Here is a 25,440-nt window from a genome sequence, read left to right on the forward strand (position 1 = left end):
CAATTGCCTCTGAGAAGACTACTCAGCAAATGGCATCCACTCGGATGTCCCTCACTAGGCAATTAATGCTGCCAGTGATAGGTGTGATTGATAACTTATGAGCTCTTTACTACCCAGCTCTTTACAGTTGCATAAATCAAGGTTACAGTATATGCTTCTCTGTTATTCATGAATTGCCTCAAAGAGGTGCAAGCATAGTAAGTTGAATATATGGGCTAGAAAGATGATCAGAGGGCTGGAGCACCTCCCATAAAAGGAGAAGCTGAGATAGTTAGCCTTGTTCAGCCTGGAGAAGAGAAGGCTCCGAAGAAACCTTTTAGCGACCTTCCAGTACCTGAAGGAGGTGTATGAGAAAGCTGGAGGGGGACTTTTTTACAAAGTGATAGCATGTAGTGATAGCATGTAGTGATAGGACTAGGGGTAATGGCTTTAAATTGGAGAAGGGAAGATTTAGAGTGGACATAAGGAGGAAATTCCTCACGATGAGGGTGGTGAGGCACTGAAACAGGTTGCCCAGGGAAGCTGTAGATGCCACATCCCTGGAGGTGTTCAAGGCCAGGTTGGATGGGGCCTTGGGCAGCCTGATCTAGTGGGAGATGAACCTGCCCATTGCAGGGGGGTTGGAACTGGATGATCTTTAAGGTCAAACTGTTCTATGATTCTGTGATTCTCTGTGGGTTTTTCTTTGAATATTTCTATTACTGAAATAGAACTTATTTTCCTAGTGATCAGAAGATGCAGCAGTTTTATTTGTTTGTGGCAGTCAGATATAAAAGTCAGCCAGCCTGTAAGCTATGGAGGGCCAAGGCTGGGTTTCCCAGTACTGCCCCTGCTTGTTCAGTTGCATTCATTCAGAGAGGATTATGCTTTTATCCCCTTTCTCTTACTTCTCATTTTATGCTGAAAATGTCCATTACTTAGGACAGAGAGGCATTACACTAGGTATTGGGGGGCAGTGCCTTGGACGTCTGGCTTGCAGCAGCAATTCTTTTTCACTGCACAGCTTAAAAGTAGTCCAGACATAGGAGTAAAAGCAGATTTCTCTCTCCTCTAGGACATTTCTACAGTAGCTTTTGAACTCTTTTGTTTTTCTTTAATTTTCAGCTTTTTTCCCCCTTTATTAATCCATTTCTTCATCTTCATTAGATGCCAATTATTATGGTATTTTTGATCATCTGCAATGATGATGGTCTGATGATGATTTGATCTTTAAGAACTCTTACAGTTCTGAAGAAGGTTGCTATGATGATTTGTAATTCTCTGGACTAAGGGCTGTGTAGCTGGACTGAAAAGGTACAGCTGGATAATCTCAGTGACACAGGTGCTCTGGGCAAATTCACATGCATCCTTCAAATTGACGTTCCTTTGTTTAGCAATATTAGTGTATTTAGTTTCAGAACTTACAAATTCAGTCATATCTCTACTTGGATAATATGCAACAACCTTTACAATAATTTTTCCCCCTATAGGTTTTCAGAAAGAGTTTTTAACTATTTTGTATCAGACGTGAAGGTATTTTATCAGAATGGCTCCCTTGTCCTCGCTTGTTTGTCAGTACTGTAGTTACTGGAAGGACTTCTCTGTCTTGATAGTTGAACCGATAATTGCAGATTTCTTGGTAGCAAGGTACCTGATTATGTTGTAAGTATGACTAAGTGTGATGGTTAGTTTCCCTTAGGGTGATATTTTATCTTTTGCTTTACGGCACTTCAAACTTCTGACTCTGATGTTTGTGGAGCATTGCCTGTATCATACATCTATGGAATTTATTACATGGTAGCAATAGCCACAATCTGCAGACTGTGAAAAAAAGCTTAATGATCACTCCTGTATAAACGTCAGTCTACAGTGAGACTGTCTGTGATGCTGTTGTTCATTCTCATTCCTATTCCCTTCTGTATTTTTTATTAATTATTCATGAAGTCATTCAGCTACAAGAATCAGAAAACTTTAATTGGTCTGGAGGCAACACCCAGTATAGCCCTTCTTTCTTTCTTCCAGATAATTTTCATGGACTTGAAGTTCTGTATTTCTCCAAAGCAAAAAACTTTCTTTGAAAAAACCTGCTTCATTTAACAGAAAATAACTGATCATAGAATACTTTGGTTTGGAAGGGACCTTAAAGATCATCTAGTTCCAACCCCGCCTGCCATGTGCAGGGACATCTCACTTCTTAAAAATGGGCACAATGTTACCCTTCTTCTAGTCACCAGGGACACATAGACTGATATTTATAACTTCTTCAAGGATTTTTCTCATACGGCAGTTATGTAGGTCTGGGTTTGTTTTATTTTCCACCTGCTTATCAGCCCTGATAGCTTTTAGCTAATCAGAGAAAAAAGGAAACAAAAATACTATGTGTAACTGTTGTTGTAACACTCCTCATAGCCTCTGTTGTTCCCTCTGTGTGTAAGTTTTAGAGAAAGTAGTCTTGACTTTTGTGACAACCTGAAGTTAAGAATGATCAACGCCTTATCTTAACCTTTTGAAACTTCTGCAGAAGAGAGATAATGTAGGTCAGACATCCCTTAGGGATCATATTCTTGGCAGGGGGGAGCACAGTCCCAGGTTAGGATGAATCCATCATGCAGCTGCTGAGGGGCACAAGTACATTTGAAGAACAGTTAGTAGCCTGTCTTTGTCCTTGGCATTGCTTCCTTATTCATGTGAAATGATGCATACTGCTTTCGTTCTTGTTCTGGTCACAATAACGTACCTTTAGAAGTGTTTCTGAGCTTAATAAAGTTTATTGGGAGGTTTCTGAGGTGCTATTAAGCCTCCAGAGCAAACTGTCAGCGTGCATTGTGTTTTGCAGGCAGAACTGGCAAAAAGTGCCTGTTCTCACAACCTCAAATAAAAGCAAGTTGGAAAAAATAAAATCTGGGTCACTGCTTGTGATGAGTAAGCAGTTACCAGAGCATTGAGCCATTTTTCCCCCCTCTGGGAAGCTGTAAAGGAACATCATAGCAACAAAATCCCAGTGCAGTTCATTAGGGCTCTCTTGCCTAAAAAGTTTATGCTACAGGTTACTATTTTTGCATATTTGGACCGTGTTATCCCTAACAAGGTGTCATTTTCTTATCGTCTGTGCTTTTCCTGCTTGGTAGATTCTTTTTTTTTGTGTGAACCACTACCAATCTTGTAAATATCTGGAGTGTTTTAGTGGAGTAAAACTGGAGTTTTACAGAATAAAAGAACAAACCTAGCAATGTCATAAAGTTACAGTAGACTGCAGCACTCTAGACAGGGAAATACAAATGAAAATTGGAAATTTCATTGGAAATGAAAAATGGAAATTACAGGCCTAAAAGTTAGTGCAGTGCAATTTCACAGATTAGCTCACTAATTTGTCATTTCCTCATCTTAGTTAGTGATTTTAGAGCTCGGCTGGAAATGAAGTTGTGAATATAAGGAGAGGAGAATTATGTGACTTGACTGAGGACAGCAGAGCTGGAAATGAATGTTTGAGTTCTGTGTTTTGCTCTGACTTTTTGTGTGGCCACCTTTCTGTTATAGCTTTCTCATCTGTAAAACAGATAGGCCGGCCAGGTGGCATCTGCTTTGATTAGTATTTGTAAAGTGCTTTGATCACTCAAAGTCCTCTTTTAGCACTAATTACTCCTCGAGTGTATTCATGCGTGGAAGCAAATAGGCAGTCCAACTTCTGCTAGGAAGGATGAAAGGCAGAAAGCCGAGGGAGGAGCTGAGCCCAGGACAGACTGTACCCAGGCTTCGGGAGGGTGCCTGGAGCCCAGCCAGCCTTCTGTGTCGTGTGCCCTGGAAAGGAACTAATTGTGAAGTCTGGTGATGCAGAGAGCCTTTAGGCAATGCTTGTATCACAGGTCCCTATAATATCAGCTCTATGTGGATCTATGAGGTGTAAGCCTACACCAATATGGATTTGGCAGAATCAAAGGCAGCAGGTGAGCCTTAGCTCCTTGGTAACCAGACACAGCACATCACACAGGAGAAGGTGCCCTCTCATTACCCCTTGCGCAGGATAGCCTGCACCAGCTTGTTCAGCTTTTACCTCCTTGTTACTTCTCAACAGAAACTTACAAGCAGAGTATGACCGTTTGAAGCAACAACATGACCACAAAGGACTGTCTCCACTGCCATCCCCACCGGAGATGATGCCGGTTTCTCCACAAAGCCCCCGGGATGCTGAGCTCATTGCAGAAGCCAAGCTGCTTCGCCAGCACAAAGGCCGCCTGGAGGCCAGGATGCAGATACTGGAGGATCACAACAAACAGCTGGAGTCACAGCTGCACAGGCTGAGGCAGCTGCTGGAGCAGGTGAGTCCTCGGGCCTTTCTTCTAGATCTCTCTAAAGTCATCTTCCAAACAGGGTGTGAAGCCTCATCGGTGATGACAACAGACCAAGAAATTATATCTGTGTAGAGGAGCTGGAGAATAATATTAAATTGTTCTACAGGCTGCAAGTAAGAAGGTGAAGTCATATTTCAGTGTTCTTATTTAGTCTTCTTCCTTGTTTTATTCAGGATTTAAATCCATTGTTTGATTGGATATATTTACTTAAAAGCAGACAAAGTTTTGTCTCTTCATGGAATAAATAAAATATAGATAGATAGATAAATAAATACATATATATAAACAATTGTGCAACTGTAGTGATCTGTAAATAACAATCTCTTCTTTCTTCCTTCAATTTTCAGCCGCAGGCAGATGCCAAGGTGAATGGTACAACACTGTCGTCTCCTTCTACCTCTCTGCAGAGGTCAGACAGCAGTCAGCCAATGCTGCTTCGTGTAGTCGGCAGCCAGACTTCAGAAACCATGGGTAAGATAACAAAATTCAGGCTGTCATGAAAAATAGTTACAGTCCTATTTTCCAGAAAAAAAAAAAAATCCTTAAAGACAGAAAATACTCTCCTCTCCTGCTTAGTTCAAATGAGAACAAAGTAGATATTTGCAGTGGTCTTTGGTGTCATCTGCCTGTTTAAACTTTATGGTTCAGGCTTTTGCTTTTTATCATGATGACACAGTAGCATGGGTATTTTGACAATAAGCACAAAGCTCAGCCAGGGCTTGCCTTCTGGGAATAAATATCACTAAAATGCTAACTATTTTATTCAGATCGACTTTCACTATTAAGCATGACATGGCTGATTTAAGTGTACGTAGTATTAGTTATGGCCAAGAGATTAGATGTATGCTTAATCATATCTGTGTTAACTTATGTGGTCTTACCTTTAATATGTCATGGTTCAATCAGTTGGCTTTAGCTCTCATTCATAGGCGGTGATCATCTAGTGTCTTTTCTAAATATCACATCAGATGTGTTAATGAACATCATATGAGTTATGGAGTACGGTGAAGTAAACATATTCTGGAATTATTATTTTGATGCTTTTAGTAACTGCTCTGTAGCATTTTCCTCATTTCCTATCTGTTTTATAATTAATAAGTATTTGTTACCAAGCAGTAAGAATTGTCTGCTAGTAAAAAAGCAATCAGTCATTGCAGCATCTTTAAACAAATGTACCAAAATTACTTCAACAAAATAATTTTTCATAGAATCACAGAATCATAGAAACCGAAAAGACTTTTAAGATCATCAAGCCCAACTGTAGACCTACCACTGCCAACTCCACCACTAAACTGTGTCACTATGTGCCTTTAAGCATCTTTTAAATACCTCTCAGGATGGTGACTCAATCACTTCCCTGGGCAGCCTGTTCCAATACTTGATATCTCTTTCAGTGATGAAATCTTTCCTAATACCCAATCTAAGCCTCCCCTGGAGCACCTTGAGGCCATTTCCTATTGTCCTATTGCATGTGACTTAGGAGAAGAGAGCAATACCTGCCTTGCTATCATCCACTTTTACGTAGTTGTAGAGAGTGATAAGGTCTCCCCTCAACCTGCTTTTCTCCACGCTAAACAATCCCAGTTCCCTCAGCCGCTCCTCATAGGACTTTTGCTCCAGACCCTTCACCATCTTTGTTGCCCTTCTTTGGACATGCTCCAGTACCTCAGTGTCTTTCTGTTAGTGAGGGACCCAAAACTGAACATGGAATTTGAGATGTGGCCTTACCAGTGCCAGTCACTTCCCTAGTCCTGCTGGCCACGCTATTTCTGACACAAGTAAGGATGCTGTTGAACTTCCTGGCCACCTGAGCACACTGCTGGCTCATTTTCATGTAGATTTTGACTGGTAGTCTGGTGATAATATTCAGCTTCATACACAGAAATTTATTTAGTGTATATTAGAAAGAGTTGTTGATGGAGAGTGTGAAGTTTAAGTGAGAGCATTTTCACTAACTGCAGTTAGTGAAAGAGTCAATGATAGTGAGAAACTGAATGGGGAGGGGGTTTCTGTTGTGTCAGAAGTGCCATTATGGTGGGAGATACAGCTTGTTCAGGAGCTTTTTCTTCCATCCTGAGTGTGGGCAGTAATGTCAGCCTGTGCCATTATTAAACAAGATGGGTTCTGTACACTCTACATCAAAAAAATGTGAAATAAATTCTACCCTTAGGAATGCTTAAAATAAATCCTGGAAGCGAGAGAACTGTCACAGGTAACTGCAGTTTTGAATTTCTTTCTTTAAGCATATTACTGTTGAGTAAATACTGCCACAGAGTAGACAAAGTGCATTGGTGGAGTAATTTGCATCTGCTTTCTGAAGAAATGTCATGAATTCCATGTCATAAAATATCTTAATTAAAGTACACAAGAAAAGATATGCAGACAGTGGTTCCCAGCCATTTTATTAAAAGGGTTGTTTTTCATAATTTATCATTTAGTAGGACAAAAAAGATAATGCCTTTTCCATTTGACTTGATATGAAATTATTCCCATTTTCACTTGTGAGACTGGAACTAATGAACATGCATGTAACCATATAAACTACTAAAACTTAGTTAAAGCAAATATTTAGACATCAGTCAAGATTTGTTGTTTGTTCAATTGAGCCAATATGTGGAAGGACAGTGAGATGTCAAATCATTATCAGTATGATCATGTTGAGAGTCAATGAAGCAACACCGCTGGCAGCATGGAGCAGAGCTTATAAAAAGAATTACTAACTGAGTTAACAAACCGCAACTAATTCAGTTTGTAGAGTCTCCTTTCACACCAGAAAGCTTCACTTGCTAGTCTGAGAGCTTTCTGAAGTGCAACTTAAAATATTCTAGAATTGTGAAGGGAACCTGAGGAGAGTTGTAGGTAATGCTCCCATGCAGCAAGCGCGCAGCCAGTAATGAGGGAGTCATAATTTTTGAGGAAATACTAAGGACCGGTCAGTCCTTCAGGCAATGTGGTAACGTAGTGTTAGCTTTTGTATATTTTACTTTTTGAAAGGAGACCTTAGGTTGGTTTTGGGTTTTTTTTTTTTGAATGTAGGCATACTGCGCTTCTGTCTCTCTGCTTTCTCAAGGAGAGGTTTTCCCCAAGGAGTGTTATCGAGCTCTTTGAAAAAAGCAACAGCCCGCTCAGATCCTAATTTACAAATAGAAGAGCTTATCCCTTGCTGACTTAAATAAACCTGGACAAGTGGAGAGGTTCTGCTTTTCTTCTTATTGAGCCCTAATGGGAAGACCTTGATCTTTGGCCTTTCTCTTAAAGGCATGTCAGGCAAGAAACTGTTGCTGAACTTTAATTAATTTGGGTACCACCAGAACATTTGAAATCCACCCAGCTCTTCAACCATTTTGTAGAAACATAAGTAGGGAAGACTGGTTTGAGTAAAGAGTTGTAGTTGAGGTCTGAAGGTTTCTTTACTTTTGTCTGTTTGCCTGGCTGATGTCTTATTTTGTCATTTACAAGGCAGTGTTCAAAGAAATTGTCCAGATCACAAAGAATAAAAATAATGCATTTTAAATAAAGCTACAGCAGTCTTGAGGGTCAACACATTTCATTTTGTATCCGTGTTTATGAGAACATTTGTGTATCAGTACCTGTCCTAAGTTCTTCTTGTCCACGACAGCAAAACCTCTCTTCTTTCAGTCTTGAGTGCCAGGTGGCATTCTGCAGGCACGCTAGTAAGGTTCTCAGTCTGGGTAGAAGCACAAGGTCTCAGTCTGAGTTTTCACCTTGACGTCCAGCAGAGGCTGGAAGGACATTACTTCTGCTAAGGCACCTCTGTTGGTGCAGTACTTGATGCGAAATTACCTCATGGTGTGAGTTGATTTGTGTGAACCCAGCACTATTCAAAAGCTGAACAAACTGCAATCAGTCTCAGCAGCTATTTTTAGACCATTAATGGAATAAGGGAAACTGATACGAAGACCATCACTTATATGAATTAAGTGCTTCTTGCAGACGTTTTACCCCACTTCTTGTACTGGAGTGGGAAAAATTGGTTTTGGTTGATAATAACTCTCCTGAAGTGTTCCTTTAGCATTTCTTTTACTGTAGAGCTCTACTAGCATGGAGCATCTCAGTGTTTAAAGAATGTAAATACGAACAGAAAATTAGGCAGTTTATTACTTAAGTTTAATAGGGCACGACATTTTAGAATAAAGGGTCATTAAGTCATTTTCAAAATAAGGATGTACCTCTCATGGTTATCGCAGCAGGCAAAATTGCTTTTGTGTTTTAGGGATAAAAGAAATCTAGTTAAAAAGGAGACTCTAGATGAAAGTTTCCTTTAGGTGTATTCTTTTTTCAGGTTCTCTATTTATATTGGAGGCTAGGGTCTACAGTAAAATCAACATATAGATTTTAGTTATCTGAAACCATGACTGAAAAACCCCAGTAAAAATAAAATTTATTGAATTTCTCATTAAACTGCTGCCCTATAATCAGGTTATAGAAATTATTCAGTGGGAGAAATGTATTTCACTTTATTAAACTGCTGCTAAACCCTTTTACAGTACAATTGAATGTTCTTGGAGCACCAATCTGATGCAATTAAACTGTCAGGAATATTAATACTGATGCAGATCAGAATCTGGGTTTCTACTGATTTACACAACTAGGCAAAGCAATGCTAATATGAATCCAGCATTATTAGAAAGCTGCTCAATAGCAGCACTCAAAACAGCAATTTCTTTTGCCATTAATAGAATGATAAGCTGAAATGATGAGTGTCATTTATAGAACTAAATGTTCCTAACAGACATTTTACCCCACTTTTTTTACAAGACTAGATTATTTATAATTCTTGCAAATTAAAGTCACTGTTATGTTTTTAGAATTAATTGTTTAATTTCATTTAGATCCTTAAAAACAAAAGAAACATAATAGTTGACAAAATAATTCCTTAAAATTTTGATTGTGGACTAAGCAGAAAATTCATTTAAGTGAACAGCCTTAGGTGCATGAAGGTTGTCTGCAATGGTAAGATGTTAGCAAGTGGTTTTGTAGTGACTCTTATGCAGTGGTATGGATTTGCTTTCCAGGTGAGGATGAGCTACTCAGCCCTCCCCAGGACACAAGCACAGGTCTGGAGGAAGTGATGGAGCAGCTGAACAACTCCTTCCCCAGTTCCAGAGGTGAGCACTACTGCCTGCGGCAGATGAGAGGGAAGAAGATAAAAGTGCTTTCTATTCCTTGATGTTTTCAGGGGGTTGTGTTTCAGTTTCACTTTTTTTGCTGCTCCTTGTTTTTGTTTTAACAATAGCTGTCGAAAAACTTGTCTGAAGTACAGTGGAGAAGCAGCTTACTCCTCCTTTATCTTAAGCTACCTCCACAGGTAGCCCTTGCTAGATAAATGGATGAAACAATGTCTGTCAGAGACACTTTCTTCATGAGCATTTTCTTCTCTTCCCTTTTGCTGTGTTCCTTTTCTCACATCTTTTCTCCTTTATAGTCCATCTGCTGGCTGATTTATTTTCAATACATGTCTTGGTACATTTTTCTTCTATCCTTACCTTTCTCCAAGAAGAATCTGTTTTAAAAGTAATATTAAAGTTGTGAGTCAGAGTTTTTGACCTTGTAGCCCTTGGGTCCAGAGTGATGGAGGATAAACAAGTGGGCTGCTTATTTGTGCAGTGTGGGCTGCACTTATGTGCACAGCCACAGCATTTCTTTCAGTGTTTCTGTTTTGCTTGTTCCTGTTGTTTGCGAAAGATAAGCATTTGTATTACTAGGATTTATTTGTTCAGCTTTTTTTAATTTCAGAAAGGTCTTTTCTAAACCCTGAGAAAATTCTCTACTGCCAAGAAAAATGGTTCAGATTGCTTGCAGGGGATTGGAAGTTTATTACCTGTTGCTGTGAAAGAAGGCTCAGACTTAAACTTCTTGCAGAAGAAAGTCCGGGTGTCTTAACATCAGCCTGCTGAGTGGGTTTCAGTAGGGGCATAAGCTTGCTATAGGGCTTCCAGCCCAAGTTTCACACATCACCCAGAGGTCTGTCTTGAGTAGATAAATGCATTAACTATCATGCTAGACTTCCAGTGAAGTCAAGTTTTCTCCATCCTTTGATTTCAAAGCAAGCTCAGCTCTCACCAGGCAACATATGTGAGCAGTGGAAAAGGAGAATGCTGTGTAAACTGCGTAAGATCTCACGCTGCAGATTAAAAGATTGAATTGTTTAGAAAAATATTACTGAAGAAAATCTAATACAACATACTATTAACTACATTGATCTCCACCTCAGCGTTATATGAAAGTCATATGTCCAGCCATCATTTTGCCTAGGTATTAGCAGAGTCAACAGATGAAAAATCTTTCAAGTGTTTTTAAATAAATAAAAATGGGCTTATTTTTAAAGTTGCTGTGTACACAAGGGTGCAACAGACAGTGCTTTCTTATCAGTAACTATGATTTGTGTAAATATGTTACATTTAGGTCCAGATGCAGATAGCCATGTATTAAAATGTTCACCTTTCTCTGTGGTATCTAATTTGTAAGCATAGCTAATGACACTGACAACAGTGTTTCTTTTTAAAAATAAGGTTAGTTTTAATTAAAATAGGAGCAATTTATGAAACAACAGTTAATGAGGTATTAGAATTACATTGGTTCATTTTCTGTGTATAAATAGGTAGAGATCAGTCTATTAGGTATCACTTCCTTCTGACTGAGAATAGAAAGGTCTTTAATTTTATTATTGAAAGATGCAAAGCTTCATTAATCAAACTGAGAGAATATAAAGTGTAGTGGGACAAAAAAGGATTCGAAATTGGGAACATCAGTTAATATTTTAATTCCATAAGTTAAGCTGTAATTTCACATTTGCATTCCAGTGATGCAAAATGTTACAATTTAAATACAGAGAAAGAATGTATTCCTTTATTTTGTTTCTCATAATTGTGATCACAGGCATCCATAAAGGAGATTGCAGTTTATATACTTTCCTGCCTGACTAGCAGCCTTAGAGGACAGAAGTATTCTCTAGCTGCATGGAGTGCTGTGAGCAAGGAGGAACAGTCTGATACGTGTCGTCTTCTGTCCCCCTCATCCAAGCTGTGAGAGGACCTTCTGGTACAGTAGCCAGGAGCAGGAACAGGCCATTGGGCATAGTCAAGCTTCACACAGGACTTTACTTCTGGGCCTGACCAAAGCACTGTTGGGCTGAGCCAGAATCAGCCTCTTCCTCTCCCTTTGTCTGCACTAAAAGATTAGTCCTGCTGGAAGAAAAAGTCATTCACTTTTTGGCAACTTGCACTGGCTTTTGACTAAAAAGGTTAGGACCTTGATTAGATTTCTTTTGATGCATGTGAACTAATGCCAGGTTTGTATAGTCACTTTTGGCTGAGGAGTAAGAAGGATCAGGCCTTCTGTGGGGAAAAAAGTAGCTTGCCCTGCAAGCAGTGCAAATGTATTTCCATTCACTGGTTGCTATAGAAGGCTACTGACGCCATCAGTTCTGCTGAGATGTCATGCAAATTTCTGTTATTGGAGTTTTATTCTACTCCAATTTTAATTATTAAATGATACTCAACTGATACTGCATAAACAAAGCTTACATCAACAGCTCGTATGCTGTAGCCTCATATAGACCTTGTGAGATGAAGGATGCTGTACTCAGCCACTTTCCGTGGGTATCAGGGATTCTCAAGACTGCAGGGAGGAGAAGAGGAAGCAGAGTTGATTGGTCTCATCAAACCCCTGACTGAGGGGCCATTTTGCTGTTGGGATGTGCAAATCTCTTTCTCAGGCTTCTGATCTATAATAAAAAATCAAAGTGTAACTCCAAAAAGCGAAATCAGTTTGGTAAAGCAGCCTGAGAAAAGGGCATAATGTAAGGATTCAGATGGATAGTAATATTTTATTGATTTGGATTAGAGGTTGCATTGAATCTCAGGGTATTTGTAAGTATTCAGGAAACAGAACAATAAGCCCAAACAAGTGAAAAGCACTGATCAGTAAAGAGTACATTTTTTTATATCAATTTTTATTAAGTAGAATTAAAAACTTGTCAGATGCAATAAACTCAGTCACCCCATTCTGGGATTCAGAAGTGTGTTGTCATAGAGGAGCTTGTGAAATGTTATTTGAAAAGTGAATTCAAACTACTTGAGTAAGGTGGCACCACATGTGATGCATACTATGTTTAGAAATTACAAATTAGAAGGAAGGTAGATTGAACATCCAAGATTGACAACTGTTAGAAGTAACATTGTTTATTTCCGTACAAATATTGTAGAAAGAGATGCCTGCTATGATACTCCTAGACTACGAAATTTCAGAAGAGCTGCAAAGGACGCAGGGTACTCATCAAAACCTACCAGAATTGAAAATGAGAGTAATGAAATGAAATCCAGGAAGGGAAAACCATACATATAAATAACCTGAACTTTATACATTAAATTATTTGAGGAAATCTAGGGATCTGTTAAAAAGCCTGGGAAGTTACCAGTAGGACATTAAATATGGGTTTCCTTTGTGCCCTGTAAAAAGAAGCATGTTAAATTTCAAGCTAAATATCCATCTCGAGCATGTCACAGCACAGGGAGTGATACTCCTTTTGAATCAAGAATATAATTCTGGGTATCCTATTGCCATTGGGATAATGACAAATTGGAGAACTGCAGGACAATATGACAAGAGCAAATTGGACTCTGAGGGCTTTGGTGCATGAGAAAAGCTCAGAGCTGAATAGGCAGTGGAAGAGAAGAGGACTGAATTTCTGTGCTTGGGTACACAAATATATAGTTGAACATCACAGGGTTCAAACTAAAGGCAAAAATATTTAGTCTAAATATCACTGAAAGCATCTGAAGAGTAAAATTTACTCAGGCTAGGAAATAGTTTTCTAATGCAAGTAGTAGTTCTTATCTTGGACTTCTGAAACAAAGCAGTAAAATGTAGTAGTAATTAATTGTCACTCACCTGGAGATAGATTTGTTTCGATTATGGTGTTTTCCAAGTTTGTCCTGCATGTAGGTGTTTTTAAAAGTGCATGAAGGCTTCATAGCATCGTTTTGAACATATTTTAGAGAAGCATATTTAAACAAATAGTATCATAGACTTTCATAAACAAATCTCAGTTGCAGTAACTTGTGTTTCTCTATACCTTTTATAAGCTTTTTTGTTTCTTCAGTTTAACCTTTTGGCAGTTCTTTGCATTTCCTAAGAAGCAGAGGACCTCTATGCTCCTTGCACAGCTGACTGTTAGTGCCAAAAGCAGTTTCATTTCTGGAGAGGGAGATTCTGCTGAATGCCTGTTGATTGCTGTCCTTCAGGATTTTTTTTCTTGCCTTTTAATCTACAAGGTTTCCCATCCATTACTCTTTTCTTTTGCTGCTCCCAGCAAATTCACAACTGCTGCAGCTGCTTCAAACAGCTGCCGCGCTAACTCAAAATGTATGTCAAAGGCAGAGGTCTGCCATTTAGTGGAAATCTACCATTAAATGCCACCTCAGTGGTTTATCTGACCCTGCTTGATAATGGGCCACAGAAGAAAATATTTTCACGCTGTATTTGTGCCCAAGCTACTAAGTCTCCAGGGAGTTTGTTCGCAGTTAGAAAGTAACATTGGCAGGCTGGTATTTTAAAGCCAAATTATTTTCTCCTGCAGCACTGAAGACAAACAAGTTGCCCCACTTAAGGTGGTTCTTACAGTGGGCCAGACTGTTTTGCAGTTAGAGTTTTGTAGCAAATGCTTTCTATGAATGAAGATCAGAGGTGAATTTAGGGGCAGAAGTTCTTCAGCAAACTGAAGTTGGTGAGAGAGCTTCCCAAGCTTTCAATGCAGAGCCCTTGCTGGTGGATACTGAGGAAGTGGGAGCCAAGAAGTGGTTACAAATGAGACCAAGATAACTTAAAACAGCAAAGAGGCCATGACATCACGTGGAAACATTTGGAGAGGGATCAGTACTCACCAATGCTATTTAACATGGTATTCCTTAATACGGATGTTCTCTTATGCAATGAAATTACAAGATTCCACAGCAATAAAAAAAAAACGGCACTAAGAATAGCACTATCTTTTACAAGTTTTGTTTTATTTTTATCTCAATCACATAAAGATAACCAGAAAGATTCTCTCCTCTCACTCTTGCATCAGCCAGGCTCTGTCATAAATGGTACAACTGTCCTAACTGGAACTAGCAATTTTCAGCACTGCAGATAATGTAGTTTCTCTTATTCTGACAGCAAAACATCACACTTTACTGAATCAGTGGAAGAGTACCCTGAAGTCGTAATACTGTAGGGTGTTTCGGAAATACTCTTCCAACAGAGCCAGCCTGATCTGTTCTGGACTGTATCCCCTTCTCTGTGCTATGGTCTGATGTCCAAGATCAGTGAGTCCAGAGGACTGAGATCCCTTATCGCTCTGCCCCTATCCCAATGATATTGAAGTGAGTGAGCTTCTGTGCAGATTTCTGTTGGGATAATGATGGGGAGGACTAGTTCTTTCATGATTTATAGTGCTCAGTCCTGATGTAAACTGAGAATATGTTAATGAATTTAACAAAACTTCAAGGAATTTTTTTTAAGAAAAAGAGGCTGTTTACAGATTCAGATCTCTCCCCACTGCAGCCCAACTCTCTCCTGAGTTCAATGAGAGGGACAGTGCAGTAGATGCTTTGAGCTCTCTGCTTTGATCTGAATCTGCGTAGATGCATGAACTTTTTATTAGTGCCTCTGCTTTCAGGTTTGATTACTGCATACCCTTGCCTCTGATGCAATGTTATGTAGATTTCCAAAAAGGAACAAGGAAGACTTTTCTATTTTGCAAAGGCAGGAAATCTTGATTCGAGCAGGTATAATAGATAATTAGGCACCCGTGTATTATGTATCAGTATTTTGATGCCTTATAGAATACAAATTTTCAGAACTACAGCAATACAGACAGTCTTCTTCCTCTGCAGTTTATGCCAAACTATACCCCTTGCCTGAAAACTTAGGGACATGCATTCATTCATATGCAAAGAAGAAAATAAAGTAAAATCCATTAAATCCTTTTTAATCTTATTCCAAAATAAATTAGCTGTTACTGTAGTAGTGCTACTCTTTGTTGGATTTAACAAATTCTAGGGCTGATTACTCACCGCAGACTTTCCTCACCAGCTGTTTTGTCTTGAAGTTATCCCAGTTACCTTTAATACATTAATTTTCTAGCAAAATCCAATCAGTCTCATGTAGATATTTAAATCAGACACTATGTAACTGCAATTTTAGATGCTCATGCAGACAGGTAGGCATTTCTTCAGACCTCCATAAGGATCCAGTATTCTGTATGTAGGCAGTTCATTCTTGACACAAGCTATATTGTCTTCTGAGTCTCATTCATACCCCAGGGTTCTCGCACACCTAGCTGAACTGTGCTGCAGTTTCTGGAGGGCTTAGGTAGACCACATACTCATCTAAACCTTGGGCCTCTTCCTCAGAAGTGCAAAGCGTGCGATGGAATTTCTGTCTTCATTTTCAAGGATTTTCTGTTACATGATTTATATTGACAAAAGGTTCTCATCTTCACTCCTGGGAAATATTTTTTTTAGCATTTACAGCTTCTGATAAAAGCACCAGAAAAGGTTGCAGGCTGTATGGGCACTCATGTAAGTCCTAGAGAGTTAGACAGGCCTGCAAAGTGAAGTTCTTAGAACTGAAGCTACACCTCTTCTAGCCATCAAGCTTGCCCTGGTACTTCTGTGCACCACCAGCACGTGCAGCAGAGCCATAACCTGAGTCAAAGCTCCCTTTAGGACCAGAATGAAAACTTAAATGCAGACCTATTATTAGCATGTCTAATAGTAAGTATGCTATTAGGGGGAGGAAGAGGGGAAGGAAAGGAATAAAACTTCCTCTGTTGTGAAAATCATAACCTTTGCTGTCCAGGCCCTTCAGAATTTGCCCCAGTCATTTCTGTTGCCTGGAGTTTGTTGCCAAGTTGTGGTTCTGACCCGTGGTGGTCAGCGATGCCATTCATTTTTTCCTCCCTATCCTCTTCTTTACAAACTCTGCTTAGCTTTGCTCTGTTGTTGACCCTTGTTCTGCTCCTTGTAAAATACCTGCAAAGCTATGTATTGTCTTCCTTGCCTTCTCCTGCAGGCTGCCATACCTAGAAAAAACCTCAGCAGCAATTAAGTTATTATTATGCTTACTGGTGTGTTCTGCATATATCTGTCTCTCTCCCCTTTATCCCATGTCATTTACAGTTACATAATTTACAACAGCTTTGAGCAAAGACCATCCTCTTTCCTTGAACAGCATCTACCACAGTGATTTTCATGTGGCTACAAAGTGTGGCCATGCTGGTGCTTGGAGTAGTGTACCAGTGACAGTGAGTTGCTGCTTCTGGAGGCAGCAAGCATCTTATTGTCAGTGGCTGTGTGATGGGAAGGGGGTGTTTCTGCTGTTGATTGATGCCTGTCTTTCTGTTTTTTTAAAAAAAGTACGCTACAATAAGTGTTTGAGAGGAATCAGTATGATTAAAGTATGGCTTCCGTGAAGGCTCAGCAGAAGCATCTTTTCAACTAAACCTATTAGTGACTCCTTTGTTTTGGCAATACAGCTTAAAAGTAGTGAGGTATTTCCTCTTTTTCTCCCCCTTTTATTTCTTTTTTTTTTCTTCCTTCCTCTCACTGCCCTTCAGTTTTGCCATGCTTGCAGATCAGTTTGTTGGAAACATCTTTCGGAATAAATTCATCTTTAATGTGATCATGTGATTCTATGATTCTATGTTATATTACAGCGTACAGCTCTAGGTGTAAAATACGGTGGGGGGGTGTTTGTACACTTGGGTATATATGAACACATACCTGTATATATGTGTGTAGACCATAATAAAATGTAAAGTTGATTAATTAATTCGATGTTGGGGAAACATGATTTTACCACTGATGTTGATTAGTATAACTACTCAAATTGATGAAATTTAGATGCTCTGAAAGTGAATTCAGATCTTCTCTGCCATCCTTATCCTCAACTGAATGACCTGTAAATTGGCTTTAATAGTTTTATTAAGTGTTTTTGCTAGGTTAAAACCAAGATGAAGATTACAGAACTGTTCTTGAATTAATCAGCTTAGAATCTTCAGTGGATTTCAGTGCACTTTCAGTCTTTGTTTAAATCAGAAATGCAGTTATTTTATGTTGAACTCCTAAATGGAAATCAAAGAGTCTCTTACAGTATAAAATATATATTCATGTGTGGTTTTTTTCCTTTCCTTTCTTTTCTGATATATCTTCCACTTCCTTTCTCTGTTCCTAAAGGAAGAAATGCCCCTGGAAAGCCAGTGAGAGAGGTTAGTGAGATGCAGGCTCACTGCCATGGCTTCTGTTTGTCACAGCTTGCTTTCTGTGCCCAGCATGCATGTGACGGCAGCACGAGTTTGCTTGAGTTTGGTCAAGGGTGGGGGTTGGTGTTATTTTGCTTTGGGGTTTGTTTGATTTTGCTCAGTGCATTCCCCGTGTGTGCTCTAACTGTAGTGTACCTCTCAACTTTCAGTGGAGACAATGTCAGCTCAAGGAAGTGTGTTTTCTTATGTCCTCCCAGAGGTGGAAACTCAGGAGTGGGGAGGAGAAAATTGTACACTGAAATTAAGCCTTTGTGTGATAAATGTGGTGAGCAAATATGCTGCAGTCATTGACTTATCTTCTGCTGCTCTTGTATGTAAGCACAACAGGGAGATCCAAGTCTCTCATTCTACTTACATATCCAGAACCGTATTACATACATGTGCCGATACACCACCCATTATCTCCAGTTATTAAACAGGTTTTTTTTTATTTTTCTTTAGAACAGTGAGAGTTGAGAGGTATAAGAGATTCAGGTGTTTTAGTTTCCTGATATACTATTGCAGAATGAAGAACTCTACTAACATTCACCAGCTCCACAGTGTTGTGTTCAGCAATGCAAATGGGCAATGATTTTCACTGCACACTTCAGACGTGATTGGTTTGATGCAGAATAGATTTTAGAATTTGTACATCACTGCTTGTTAATGGGAGAAAACATTTTGCACCGTGTTGTCGTAGCACCTTTGAAAGTATTTCCAGAATGCCTTGATTTTGCCTCTGTGAAGCTGCCTTTCACTCACCACCCAGTTAAAATGTTTGAAAGATTAATTGCCAGCAAAAATTATTATTAAAGTTAAAATATTCAGAAACTGTCTGAATGCAATTGCAAGGAGCTGTGAAATGACCTTTACTGAAAAGCTGATGTGCAGTGTGGATGAGGCAGGAATTATTTTTGCAAACTTCTGCTGGGGCTCGTGGAAACACACTGTGCTGGGGTTCTTAGCAGAACTGTTGAGAACCCCCAGCCACTGACAGGCTACCCTGAATAAGCCAGGATTTGTTGTAACGTGGTGCCTTGTAATACAGTGATTCTCCTCGTTGGCTGTAGGAGCTGGCACAGGTCCAGCTGCTTTGAGGCACGAGATCCTCAGTGCAGGTTAAATCTCTCCTTACATAGCAATTCCTCTCATATGGATCAAAAAAGGGTGCTTGAGATGTGATCAGTAGACTGCATCAGGCCATCAGTTTAATGGAAGTTATTTCATATTCAGCCCTGCATGCTGTCAGCCCATACGGTCTGAGAATTGTACTCCAATTCGGCAAAACGGGTTGTTGATTTCTGCTATCCTCATTCATATTTATGCATATTATTTAAAAAAAAAAAAAGCATCTGCTGCTGAGGGCATATTTGATACTATTAATAATAATTTTAAAAAATTTAGAAAAATGGGCATGTCCTACCTGATCATATTCCAGAAACTTAACGGCACAAAAAGTTAATTTCTTCAATGCAGTAGTCTCCCTTACTCTCCCACCACTCTCCAGTTGTATTTGTGCTTGCTGAAGGTTCCAGAGGGGGCTTGGTAATGTGCAGAACCAAATCTAAAATGCAGTTCTCCGTCTGCTTATGAAGTGTATGAGCTAAGATACAGAACAGCTTTTGCTTTATGTGTGAGTCCATTTGTGCAAAGGCAGATTGTGCAGTTCTGAGCCCATCTGGCAGGTTTTGATCCCATTACTCACCTGAGATATTGTCTTTGTGTGTAATCCCATGGATTTCATGGCATTACTCAATATGAATATGGGTATCAAAATCCAAGCCACCAACAGGAAGGATTTGTGTTTTGTCAGGCAAGGGTTAGAAATCTGTGCTGCTAAAAACGGCATCGTGTTGAGGTTTCTTAATTTACTTTCAGTTCACTCTTGATTCTGAAAGGTCCACATTTGTTTCTCTGACAAGCTCTAGTGTAAGACTGATATTCAGTTACTGTGCCCTCATCCAAGGGCCTTGATTCCAATAGAGCCTTTAAAGCAAATTCAGCAGATGTGAAATGCATCATTCTGTGTGTGACTAGAAGTGATGTGGTTAGTGTCCGTAGAAATAGGAGCCTTCTGCTTTCAAAATACACTGCTGTTAATATTCCTTCCATTTTATATCTAATTTAATATTGTCCATGTCCGTTTTGAGCTTTATTGTTGCATTTCAAAGTGTGTGATAGATTTTTTTCTTACACGGTAGCATCTTTCAACCTTTCAGTGCCTCAAGCATGGAGAAAACTTTCTCAGCTTTGGCATTTAGGAAAAAAAATAAAAGAAATAATAGAATTAATGCCTTCTTTGGTGGCATTACTTTAAAATGTGAATAATAATGAGTGGAAAGCTACAATTTATATTTTTCTAAGTGCTTTTTGGACAGCATTTTTCTCATTTGCTTCTTAATTAAAAATGCCAATGTCCTATGTTTCAGTCTTAGGGCGAGTAAGCAGGATTCAATAGAAGCATCAGAGCTATATAGAAACAGTCAGTGAATTTGAGCTGTTATTTAGATAGCTGGCATTACAGAGGAGACAGTATTCATTGCACATACGGTACCAGGAAATTATTGCATATGTTGTTCTCAACTATTTGCAGTCATGATTGACCTGGCCATTACTCCATTCTGCAAAGGAGGCAGAAAACCTACCACTGGTGCAACGATGCCCAGCTGAGGGTTCACCAGCTGAGTGGCTGTAGCACAGCTATATTGCCTGGTTTTCTGGACTGTCCTCCCATCCCGTGACTGTTCTGGGGACTGCAGTCCCCAGGCTGTTGAACTTTACAGTCCAGCTATTAACATAAACTGCAATCAGCAGTAGTTTATGGTCATGCTGTAAGCTCAAATGGCTCAGGAGCAGACACATGATTGTTCAGCTTTTCTGCAGAGGAAATTAAGACCGGTACTAGAGAGGTAGTATGGATGGTGTGGGGGAGAGGAAGTCATATCTTCCTTATCCCCCCAGTGTGCCGCAGCTTTTGTGTAGGGAGATGGGATTTGAAGCATGGTTATTTCAGAAATATGGCAGCAATTAACAGAGAAAAGAAAAAAAGACTAGCAGACATTGCTGTAATTTTTATGCATTAAAGAATGCCTTAGGGATCCCTGGAAACATAAGGTCTTCTTGGCCCCTGTTTTAGTTGCCTGAACAACTTAGCAGCTTGTATCTACTTTGGCATACTTCTGAAAGACTTTTTTTTAATATCATTTTCATTGAAGTTATTCTTTCTAGACCAAGCTTCTTTCTATAAAACCCAGTTGCCTTTGTTACCTTTACAGCTCTGTATCTGACAGAACAAAATAGTACTAACTGGGTTTTTTTCTGAAAATGGGGTTTAGTAGTTTTGAGTTTCTCTAAATCCACGGAAGTGTGATCGCTCTTACCAAGCTGGGAATGAGTGGTGTTGGAGTCCCTGAAGAGCCCCGGAGTCATTGTTTCTAGAAGTCGATCACAATGAATCTGAAAGAGACACCATGATCCCACAAGCAACAGTGCCTCTCGTAGCGGGTTACTCGATTACAGTTCTTACCACTGCCCTGTCTTGGGTCTGTAGATTGCTGCGGATGAGGAAGAAGAAGAGTATTTAAAGCTTAAAGATTGCTTAAAAGTAGTTTGCGGGGTTGGGATGTTTTCTGGGGATTCTCCAGGTCACTTTGGTTATACCACAGTTGTTCCAGTAAAGCCTTAATACCATGCTACAAAGGTACCTGAGCATTTCAGAGTCTGAGGTAAGTAGATCAAGCCATTGGCAGTCACATTGCTGTTTATGTAGACATTTCCCATCTAAAGTATGTTCTTGGTTTCCTATGACTTCAACTAATTTACACTTTCCACGGTAAAATTTGCTGGATTGATCTCAGCCTGCATGGTGCCAGTAAGAAAGATTATCCCTTACATCTGAAATAAATGTGGTGGCACACATTTATTTTAAAGTAGGCTACCTTTTGACCAAAACTTGGCAGGAATTTTTCATATGCTGTTACTTGACGTGCTGATGAGCAAATTACATACATCATGTATGCTAATGGAGAGCTTTCCTCGGAAGCAAGGTTGTGGGCAGGTGGCATTGCACTTTTCATGTTTTTCCTGACAAATATTCTGTCACCAGTACTCTCAGGGAGTAAATCAAACCCCTTAGGCTATAGCAACATATAGATCTATTGAGTAATACTTCCCCTATTTTATACCTGAGTTGCTGGCACTCTGCAGCTTTAGGACTTCTTGAGTTGGAGGTCACATGCATTTCTTTGCATTTATATGATTTTCTCTTCAGTGATTATTTTCTAACTCCTTTTTTAACTCATTAATGTGCTTGGCCTCAACATCAGCCTGTGGCGATGAGTGCAGTAATACAATTATGTGCTGTGTGGAGTTTTAATTTCCTTCTGCTTGTTTTAAGACCTTCTGTCTGCTCATTCATCCTTGTCCTTGCAAGAAATATTGAACACTCAGTCCTTGGTTTGAATGCTTATCTTCTAGAATGCCTAGATCTCTGTCATATTCCCTCTTCAGTCGTATTTTTACAGGAGGGAGATTCCAAACGGGATTCAGTTGTTTAAACCATAATATCTCTGTCATTAGACTTGCCAGAGTGTATTTGAGACAGTTGCAGAGGGTTGCAGATCTGACACAAAACTTACAGGAGACTCGTACTCTTTGGAACAGCAGCTGGAGAGCAGGCAGGGTGTTGCCAAGTGCCTAAAATGGCAACTTTGGGCATTTTAATCTCCCTACTTCGAGTCTGTTCAGTCACTAATTGTGATGAAGCCATTTCTTAGTGCTGATCATCATTGCTATCTTTCCTTTCCATTTGCAGTGCTGGTAAAATGAGTGTGAGAAGTTGTTAAAGGTTTTGTCTCCAGAATTGTACTCTGCTTTCATTTAATTGCTTCTGTGTGGAGGATCATATGTTGTGATGATACCATTTACGACTTTTCAGTGGTTATGGGTGAGAAGAAATGCACAAGTGAACCACTGAATAGTAGTTACTCAATAATTGTGTTATCTATGTTTCTACTGGACTGCTGTCTGAAAAGCAAAGGTTGTTTTAAAAATGATTGAATAAAATGCATCCATTTAGTCTGATGATCGTTTTAGCTATCCTTGCAGGTATCCTGCTGGCACCTTTTGGGTTTAATGATTTAATTAATTACCACTGATCTGTTTCTTTGTATTTTTCTCCTTGATAGAACATTGAATGGTCAAACACTTGCAGCACGAGTTGGAAACTTTTCAGTGACATCAAGGGATTTAGTCATTGCTTTTGGTGATCATTCATAACGATACAGCTTCATCGCTGTGGGGTTTTTTTTGGAACACAAACTCATTGGCTTATTGTCAGCATAGTTTACTGCAGCTGTTCAAGCCAGTAGTGCTGTTAAGTGTTTCGTGGAACTGTTAACTTTTGCTAACAACATATTGTATTCATCCAGGAGACTTTTGGAAAAAGTAGTCTCTGGTGAACTCTGCTGGGGATGGCAATGTGCAGAACATGGGGAGCGATGGATCTGTGCTTGGCTGTTTCTGTAAAATATTCCTACCGTCCTGCTGTCATGTCTTCTTTATTTAATTTCCTCTTGACTTTCTTTTTCAGGCCACAATGTAGGGAGCCTTTTCCACATGGCAGATGACTTGGGAAGAGCGATGGAAACCTTAGTGACAGTGATGACTGACGACAAGGTGTTAGAATAGCAAGATGTGTTTTACAACTTCAGGCGTCCCGCATGGTTTTTATAATATTCATACTACAAAGAGGATTAGACTGTAAGAGTTTACAAGAAAACAAATCTATATTTTTGTGAAGGGTAGTGGTACTATACTGTAGATTTCAGTAGTTTCCTAAGTCTGTTACTGTTTTGTTAACAATGGCAGGTTTTACACGTCTATGCAATTGTACAAAAATTAGAAGAAGACTACATGTAAAATCTTGATAGCTAAATAACTTGCCATTTCTTTATATGGAACGCATTTGGGATTGTTTAAAAAAATTTATAACAGTTATAATGAAAGATTGTAAACTAAAGTGTGCTTTATAAAAATAATTCTTTATAGAAACCCCCTTAAAAAAACCACAAAAAAAATACTGAGGCAGTGCATTTGTTTAGAATCATTTCAGCTCTGTAACTGCATCAGAGAGATTCATGTCCTGTGTTCTTTTCCTTGCCTATCAAAAAGAAAAAAAGTATTTCCTGCAGCAACACCAAAACAGCCAACTAACATTTCTCATTGGTTTTGTCTGACTAGGGCTGGCTTAAAAAAAATGTCCTGAACTTCCAATGAAGGTAGTTTGTCACCTCTTTCCAATAAAATTAAGAATTAAATGAATCACACAGCTTGTTTGCAATAATTAAATGGAAGAGCACATTACATGACAGAGCCTGCAAAAAAAATTAATGGGGGAAAAAAAAATAAAAACCCCATAAGAAAGAAAGAAAGGAAAGAATTATTTAATGACCATCCTATGTGCCAGCGTTTGCTGACTAAATTCTTGAATGCTGTTAGTAAAAGAACATAGAAATTACCTTACCAGATTAAATCTTTGGACCTCTGTGTCCAATACCCTGCTGGCTGTGGCCAGCAGCCAGTGCTTCAGGAGGAGTTGGGTACAGCTCTTCCTCACCCGCTGCCACTGCTCATGTCACTTTTGCTGCAGAGGAAAGAAGGGACATGTTTCCTCCTGACCCGCTGTGGGATCAGCTTCTGACCTGAAGCACAAGTAGGTTACTCACGGAGCATCTTCGCTTGTCCAGCTACCAGTGCTGTGAATGAGCATGAAGCTCCTCAATCCTCTGGAAAATAAAACCAGAGCTTTCCACAATGTGTGTCTCAGCCTGCTACAGCAGCCAGCCCCAAGGAGGTGTAACACTGCGAGCAACCTTTGGGAAAGGCTGTAGGAGAGTTAGTTACTGCTGTTTGTGCTCGCATATGGTGATCAGGTGAAGGTAGCCACACTGCTCCATGAGATATTTATCACCAAAACAAAGACCCTGGTCCCTTTTTCTTCCTCATTTCTCTCTGCAAGTAATCCCGCATAATAAACAATAACTTGAGAAAGAGAGGAACTGATATTGAAACAGATTAGTCAGCTTGACTGCAGCTCTTGAGAGGTAGTTTTGGGGATGAGGTGCTGTCAGCAAAAGCTTTACCATTTCATTTTCTTAACCAGCTTTTGATTTTACTGTAGAATACGTAGAAATACACCATCTGACTTTATATTGCAAGAGTAAAAAATCTGTTACCTCTTCTTGTATGAAGTGTAATTAAACTTGGGAAAGATTTTATTTTGAATGCTAGTTAACATTGAACATGGCTAGTCATGCTATTTCTACCTCACTTTGGTTTTGTGGTGTTCCTGACAATTACGTACAGATAATGTTACATCATCACCACGTGTCCATTGTGTGACAAGGTCTCATTATTTAAATAATACCAACCATGATAATCATTTACAAAAAATAAGTACAATCCTCTCAAACCTCTGCTTTCCTAATAAAGACCTTTTTAATACTTTATTACAATAGGAACCCTTGTATTTCTCGTGATCTTTTTAACCAGAAGGTTTAAATTGAGATCTGAGAAAGAAATGGGTTTCTGGTTTTTTTTTCCCTCTTATATGTTAGACCTTCTCTTCAGAAAAAAAAAAAAAGGAGGAAAATGGGTTGCACGGTTGTTTTCATCAGGGTTTTGGTTTGTTTCTTTTACTTTCTAGGTCTTAGTTTTGGAGTGAGTCTATCAAAAGATATTTAAAAAGTTGAAAGCTTTATCGCTGCTTTTTTAAGCATAATTTGGGAATTATTTCATATTCCTTAT

At 39.3% G+C, this 25,440-nt stretch overlaps 1 protein-coding gene across 10 annotated transcripts in view; it reads left to right on the top strand.

The window, feature by feature from the left end:
* Positions 1–25,137, top strand: part of DMD (dystrophin) — a 1,224,073-nt gene extending 1,198,936 nt beyond the window's left edge. For 7 of the 10 annotated variants that reach the window (XM_069873469.1, XM_069873460.1, XM_069873489.1 and 4 more), the window contains 4 exons: positions 4,052–4,295; positions 4,676–4,799; positions 9,365–9,457; positions 23,225–25,137. In XM_069873469.1, the coding sequence (XP_069729570.1) occupies positions 4,052–4,295; positions 4,676–4,799; positions 9,365–9,457; positions 23,225–23,322 (559 nt within the window). In that variant the 3' untranslated portion in view covers positions 23,323–25,137. Of the gene's footprint in view, positions 1–4,051; positions 4,296–4,675; positions 4,800–9,364; positions 9,458–17,569; positions 17,602–23,224 lie in introns of all 10 variants that reach the window. The other 3 variants (XM_069873503.1, XM_069873534.1, XM_069873545.1) reach the window with 1 other exon arrangement.
* Positions 25,138–25,440: the final 303 nt, after the last annotated feature.

Source organism: Phaenicophaeus curvirostris, chromosome 1 (assembly GCF_032191515.1).
Source record: "Phaenicophaeus curvirostris isolate KB17595 chromosome 1, BPBGC_Pcur_1.0, whole genome shotgun sequence".
Taxonomy (NCBI): Eukaryota; Metazoa; Chordata; class Aves; order Cuculiformes; family Cuculidae; genus Phaenicophaeus; species Phaenicophaeus curvirostris.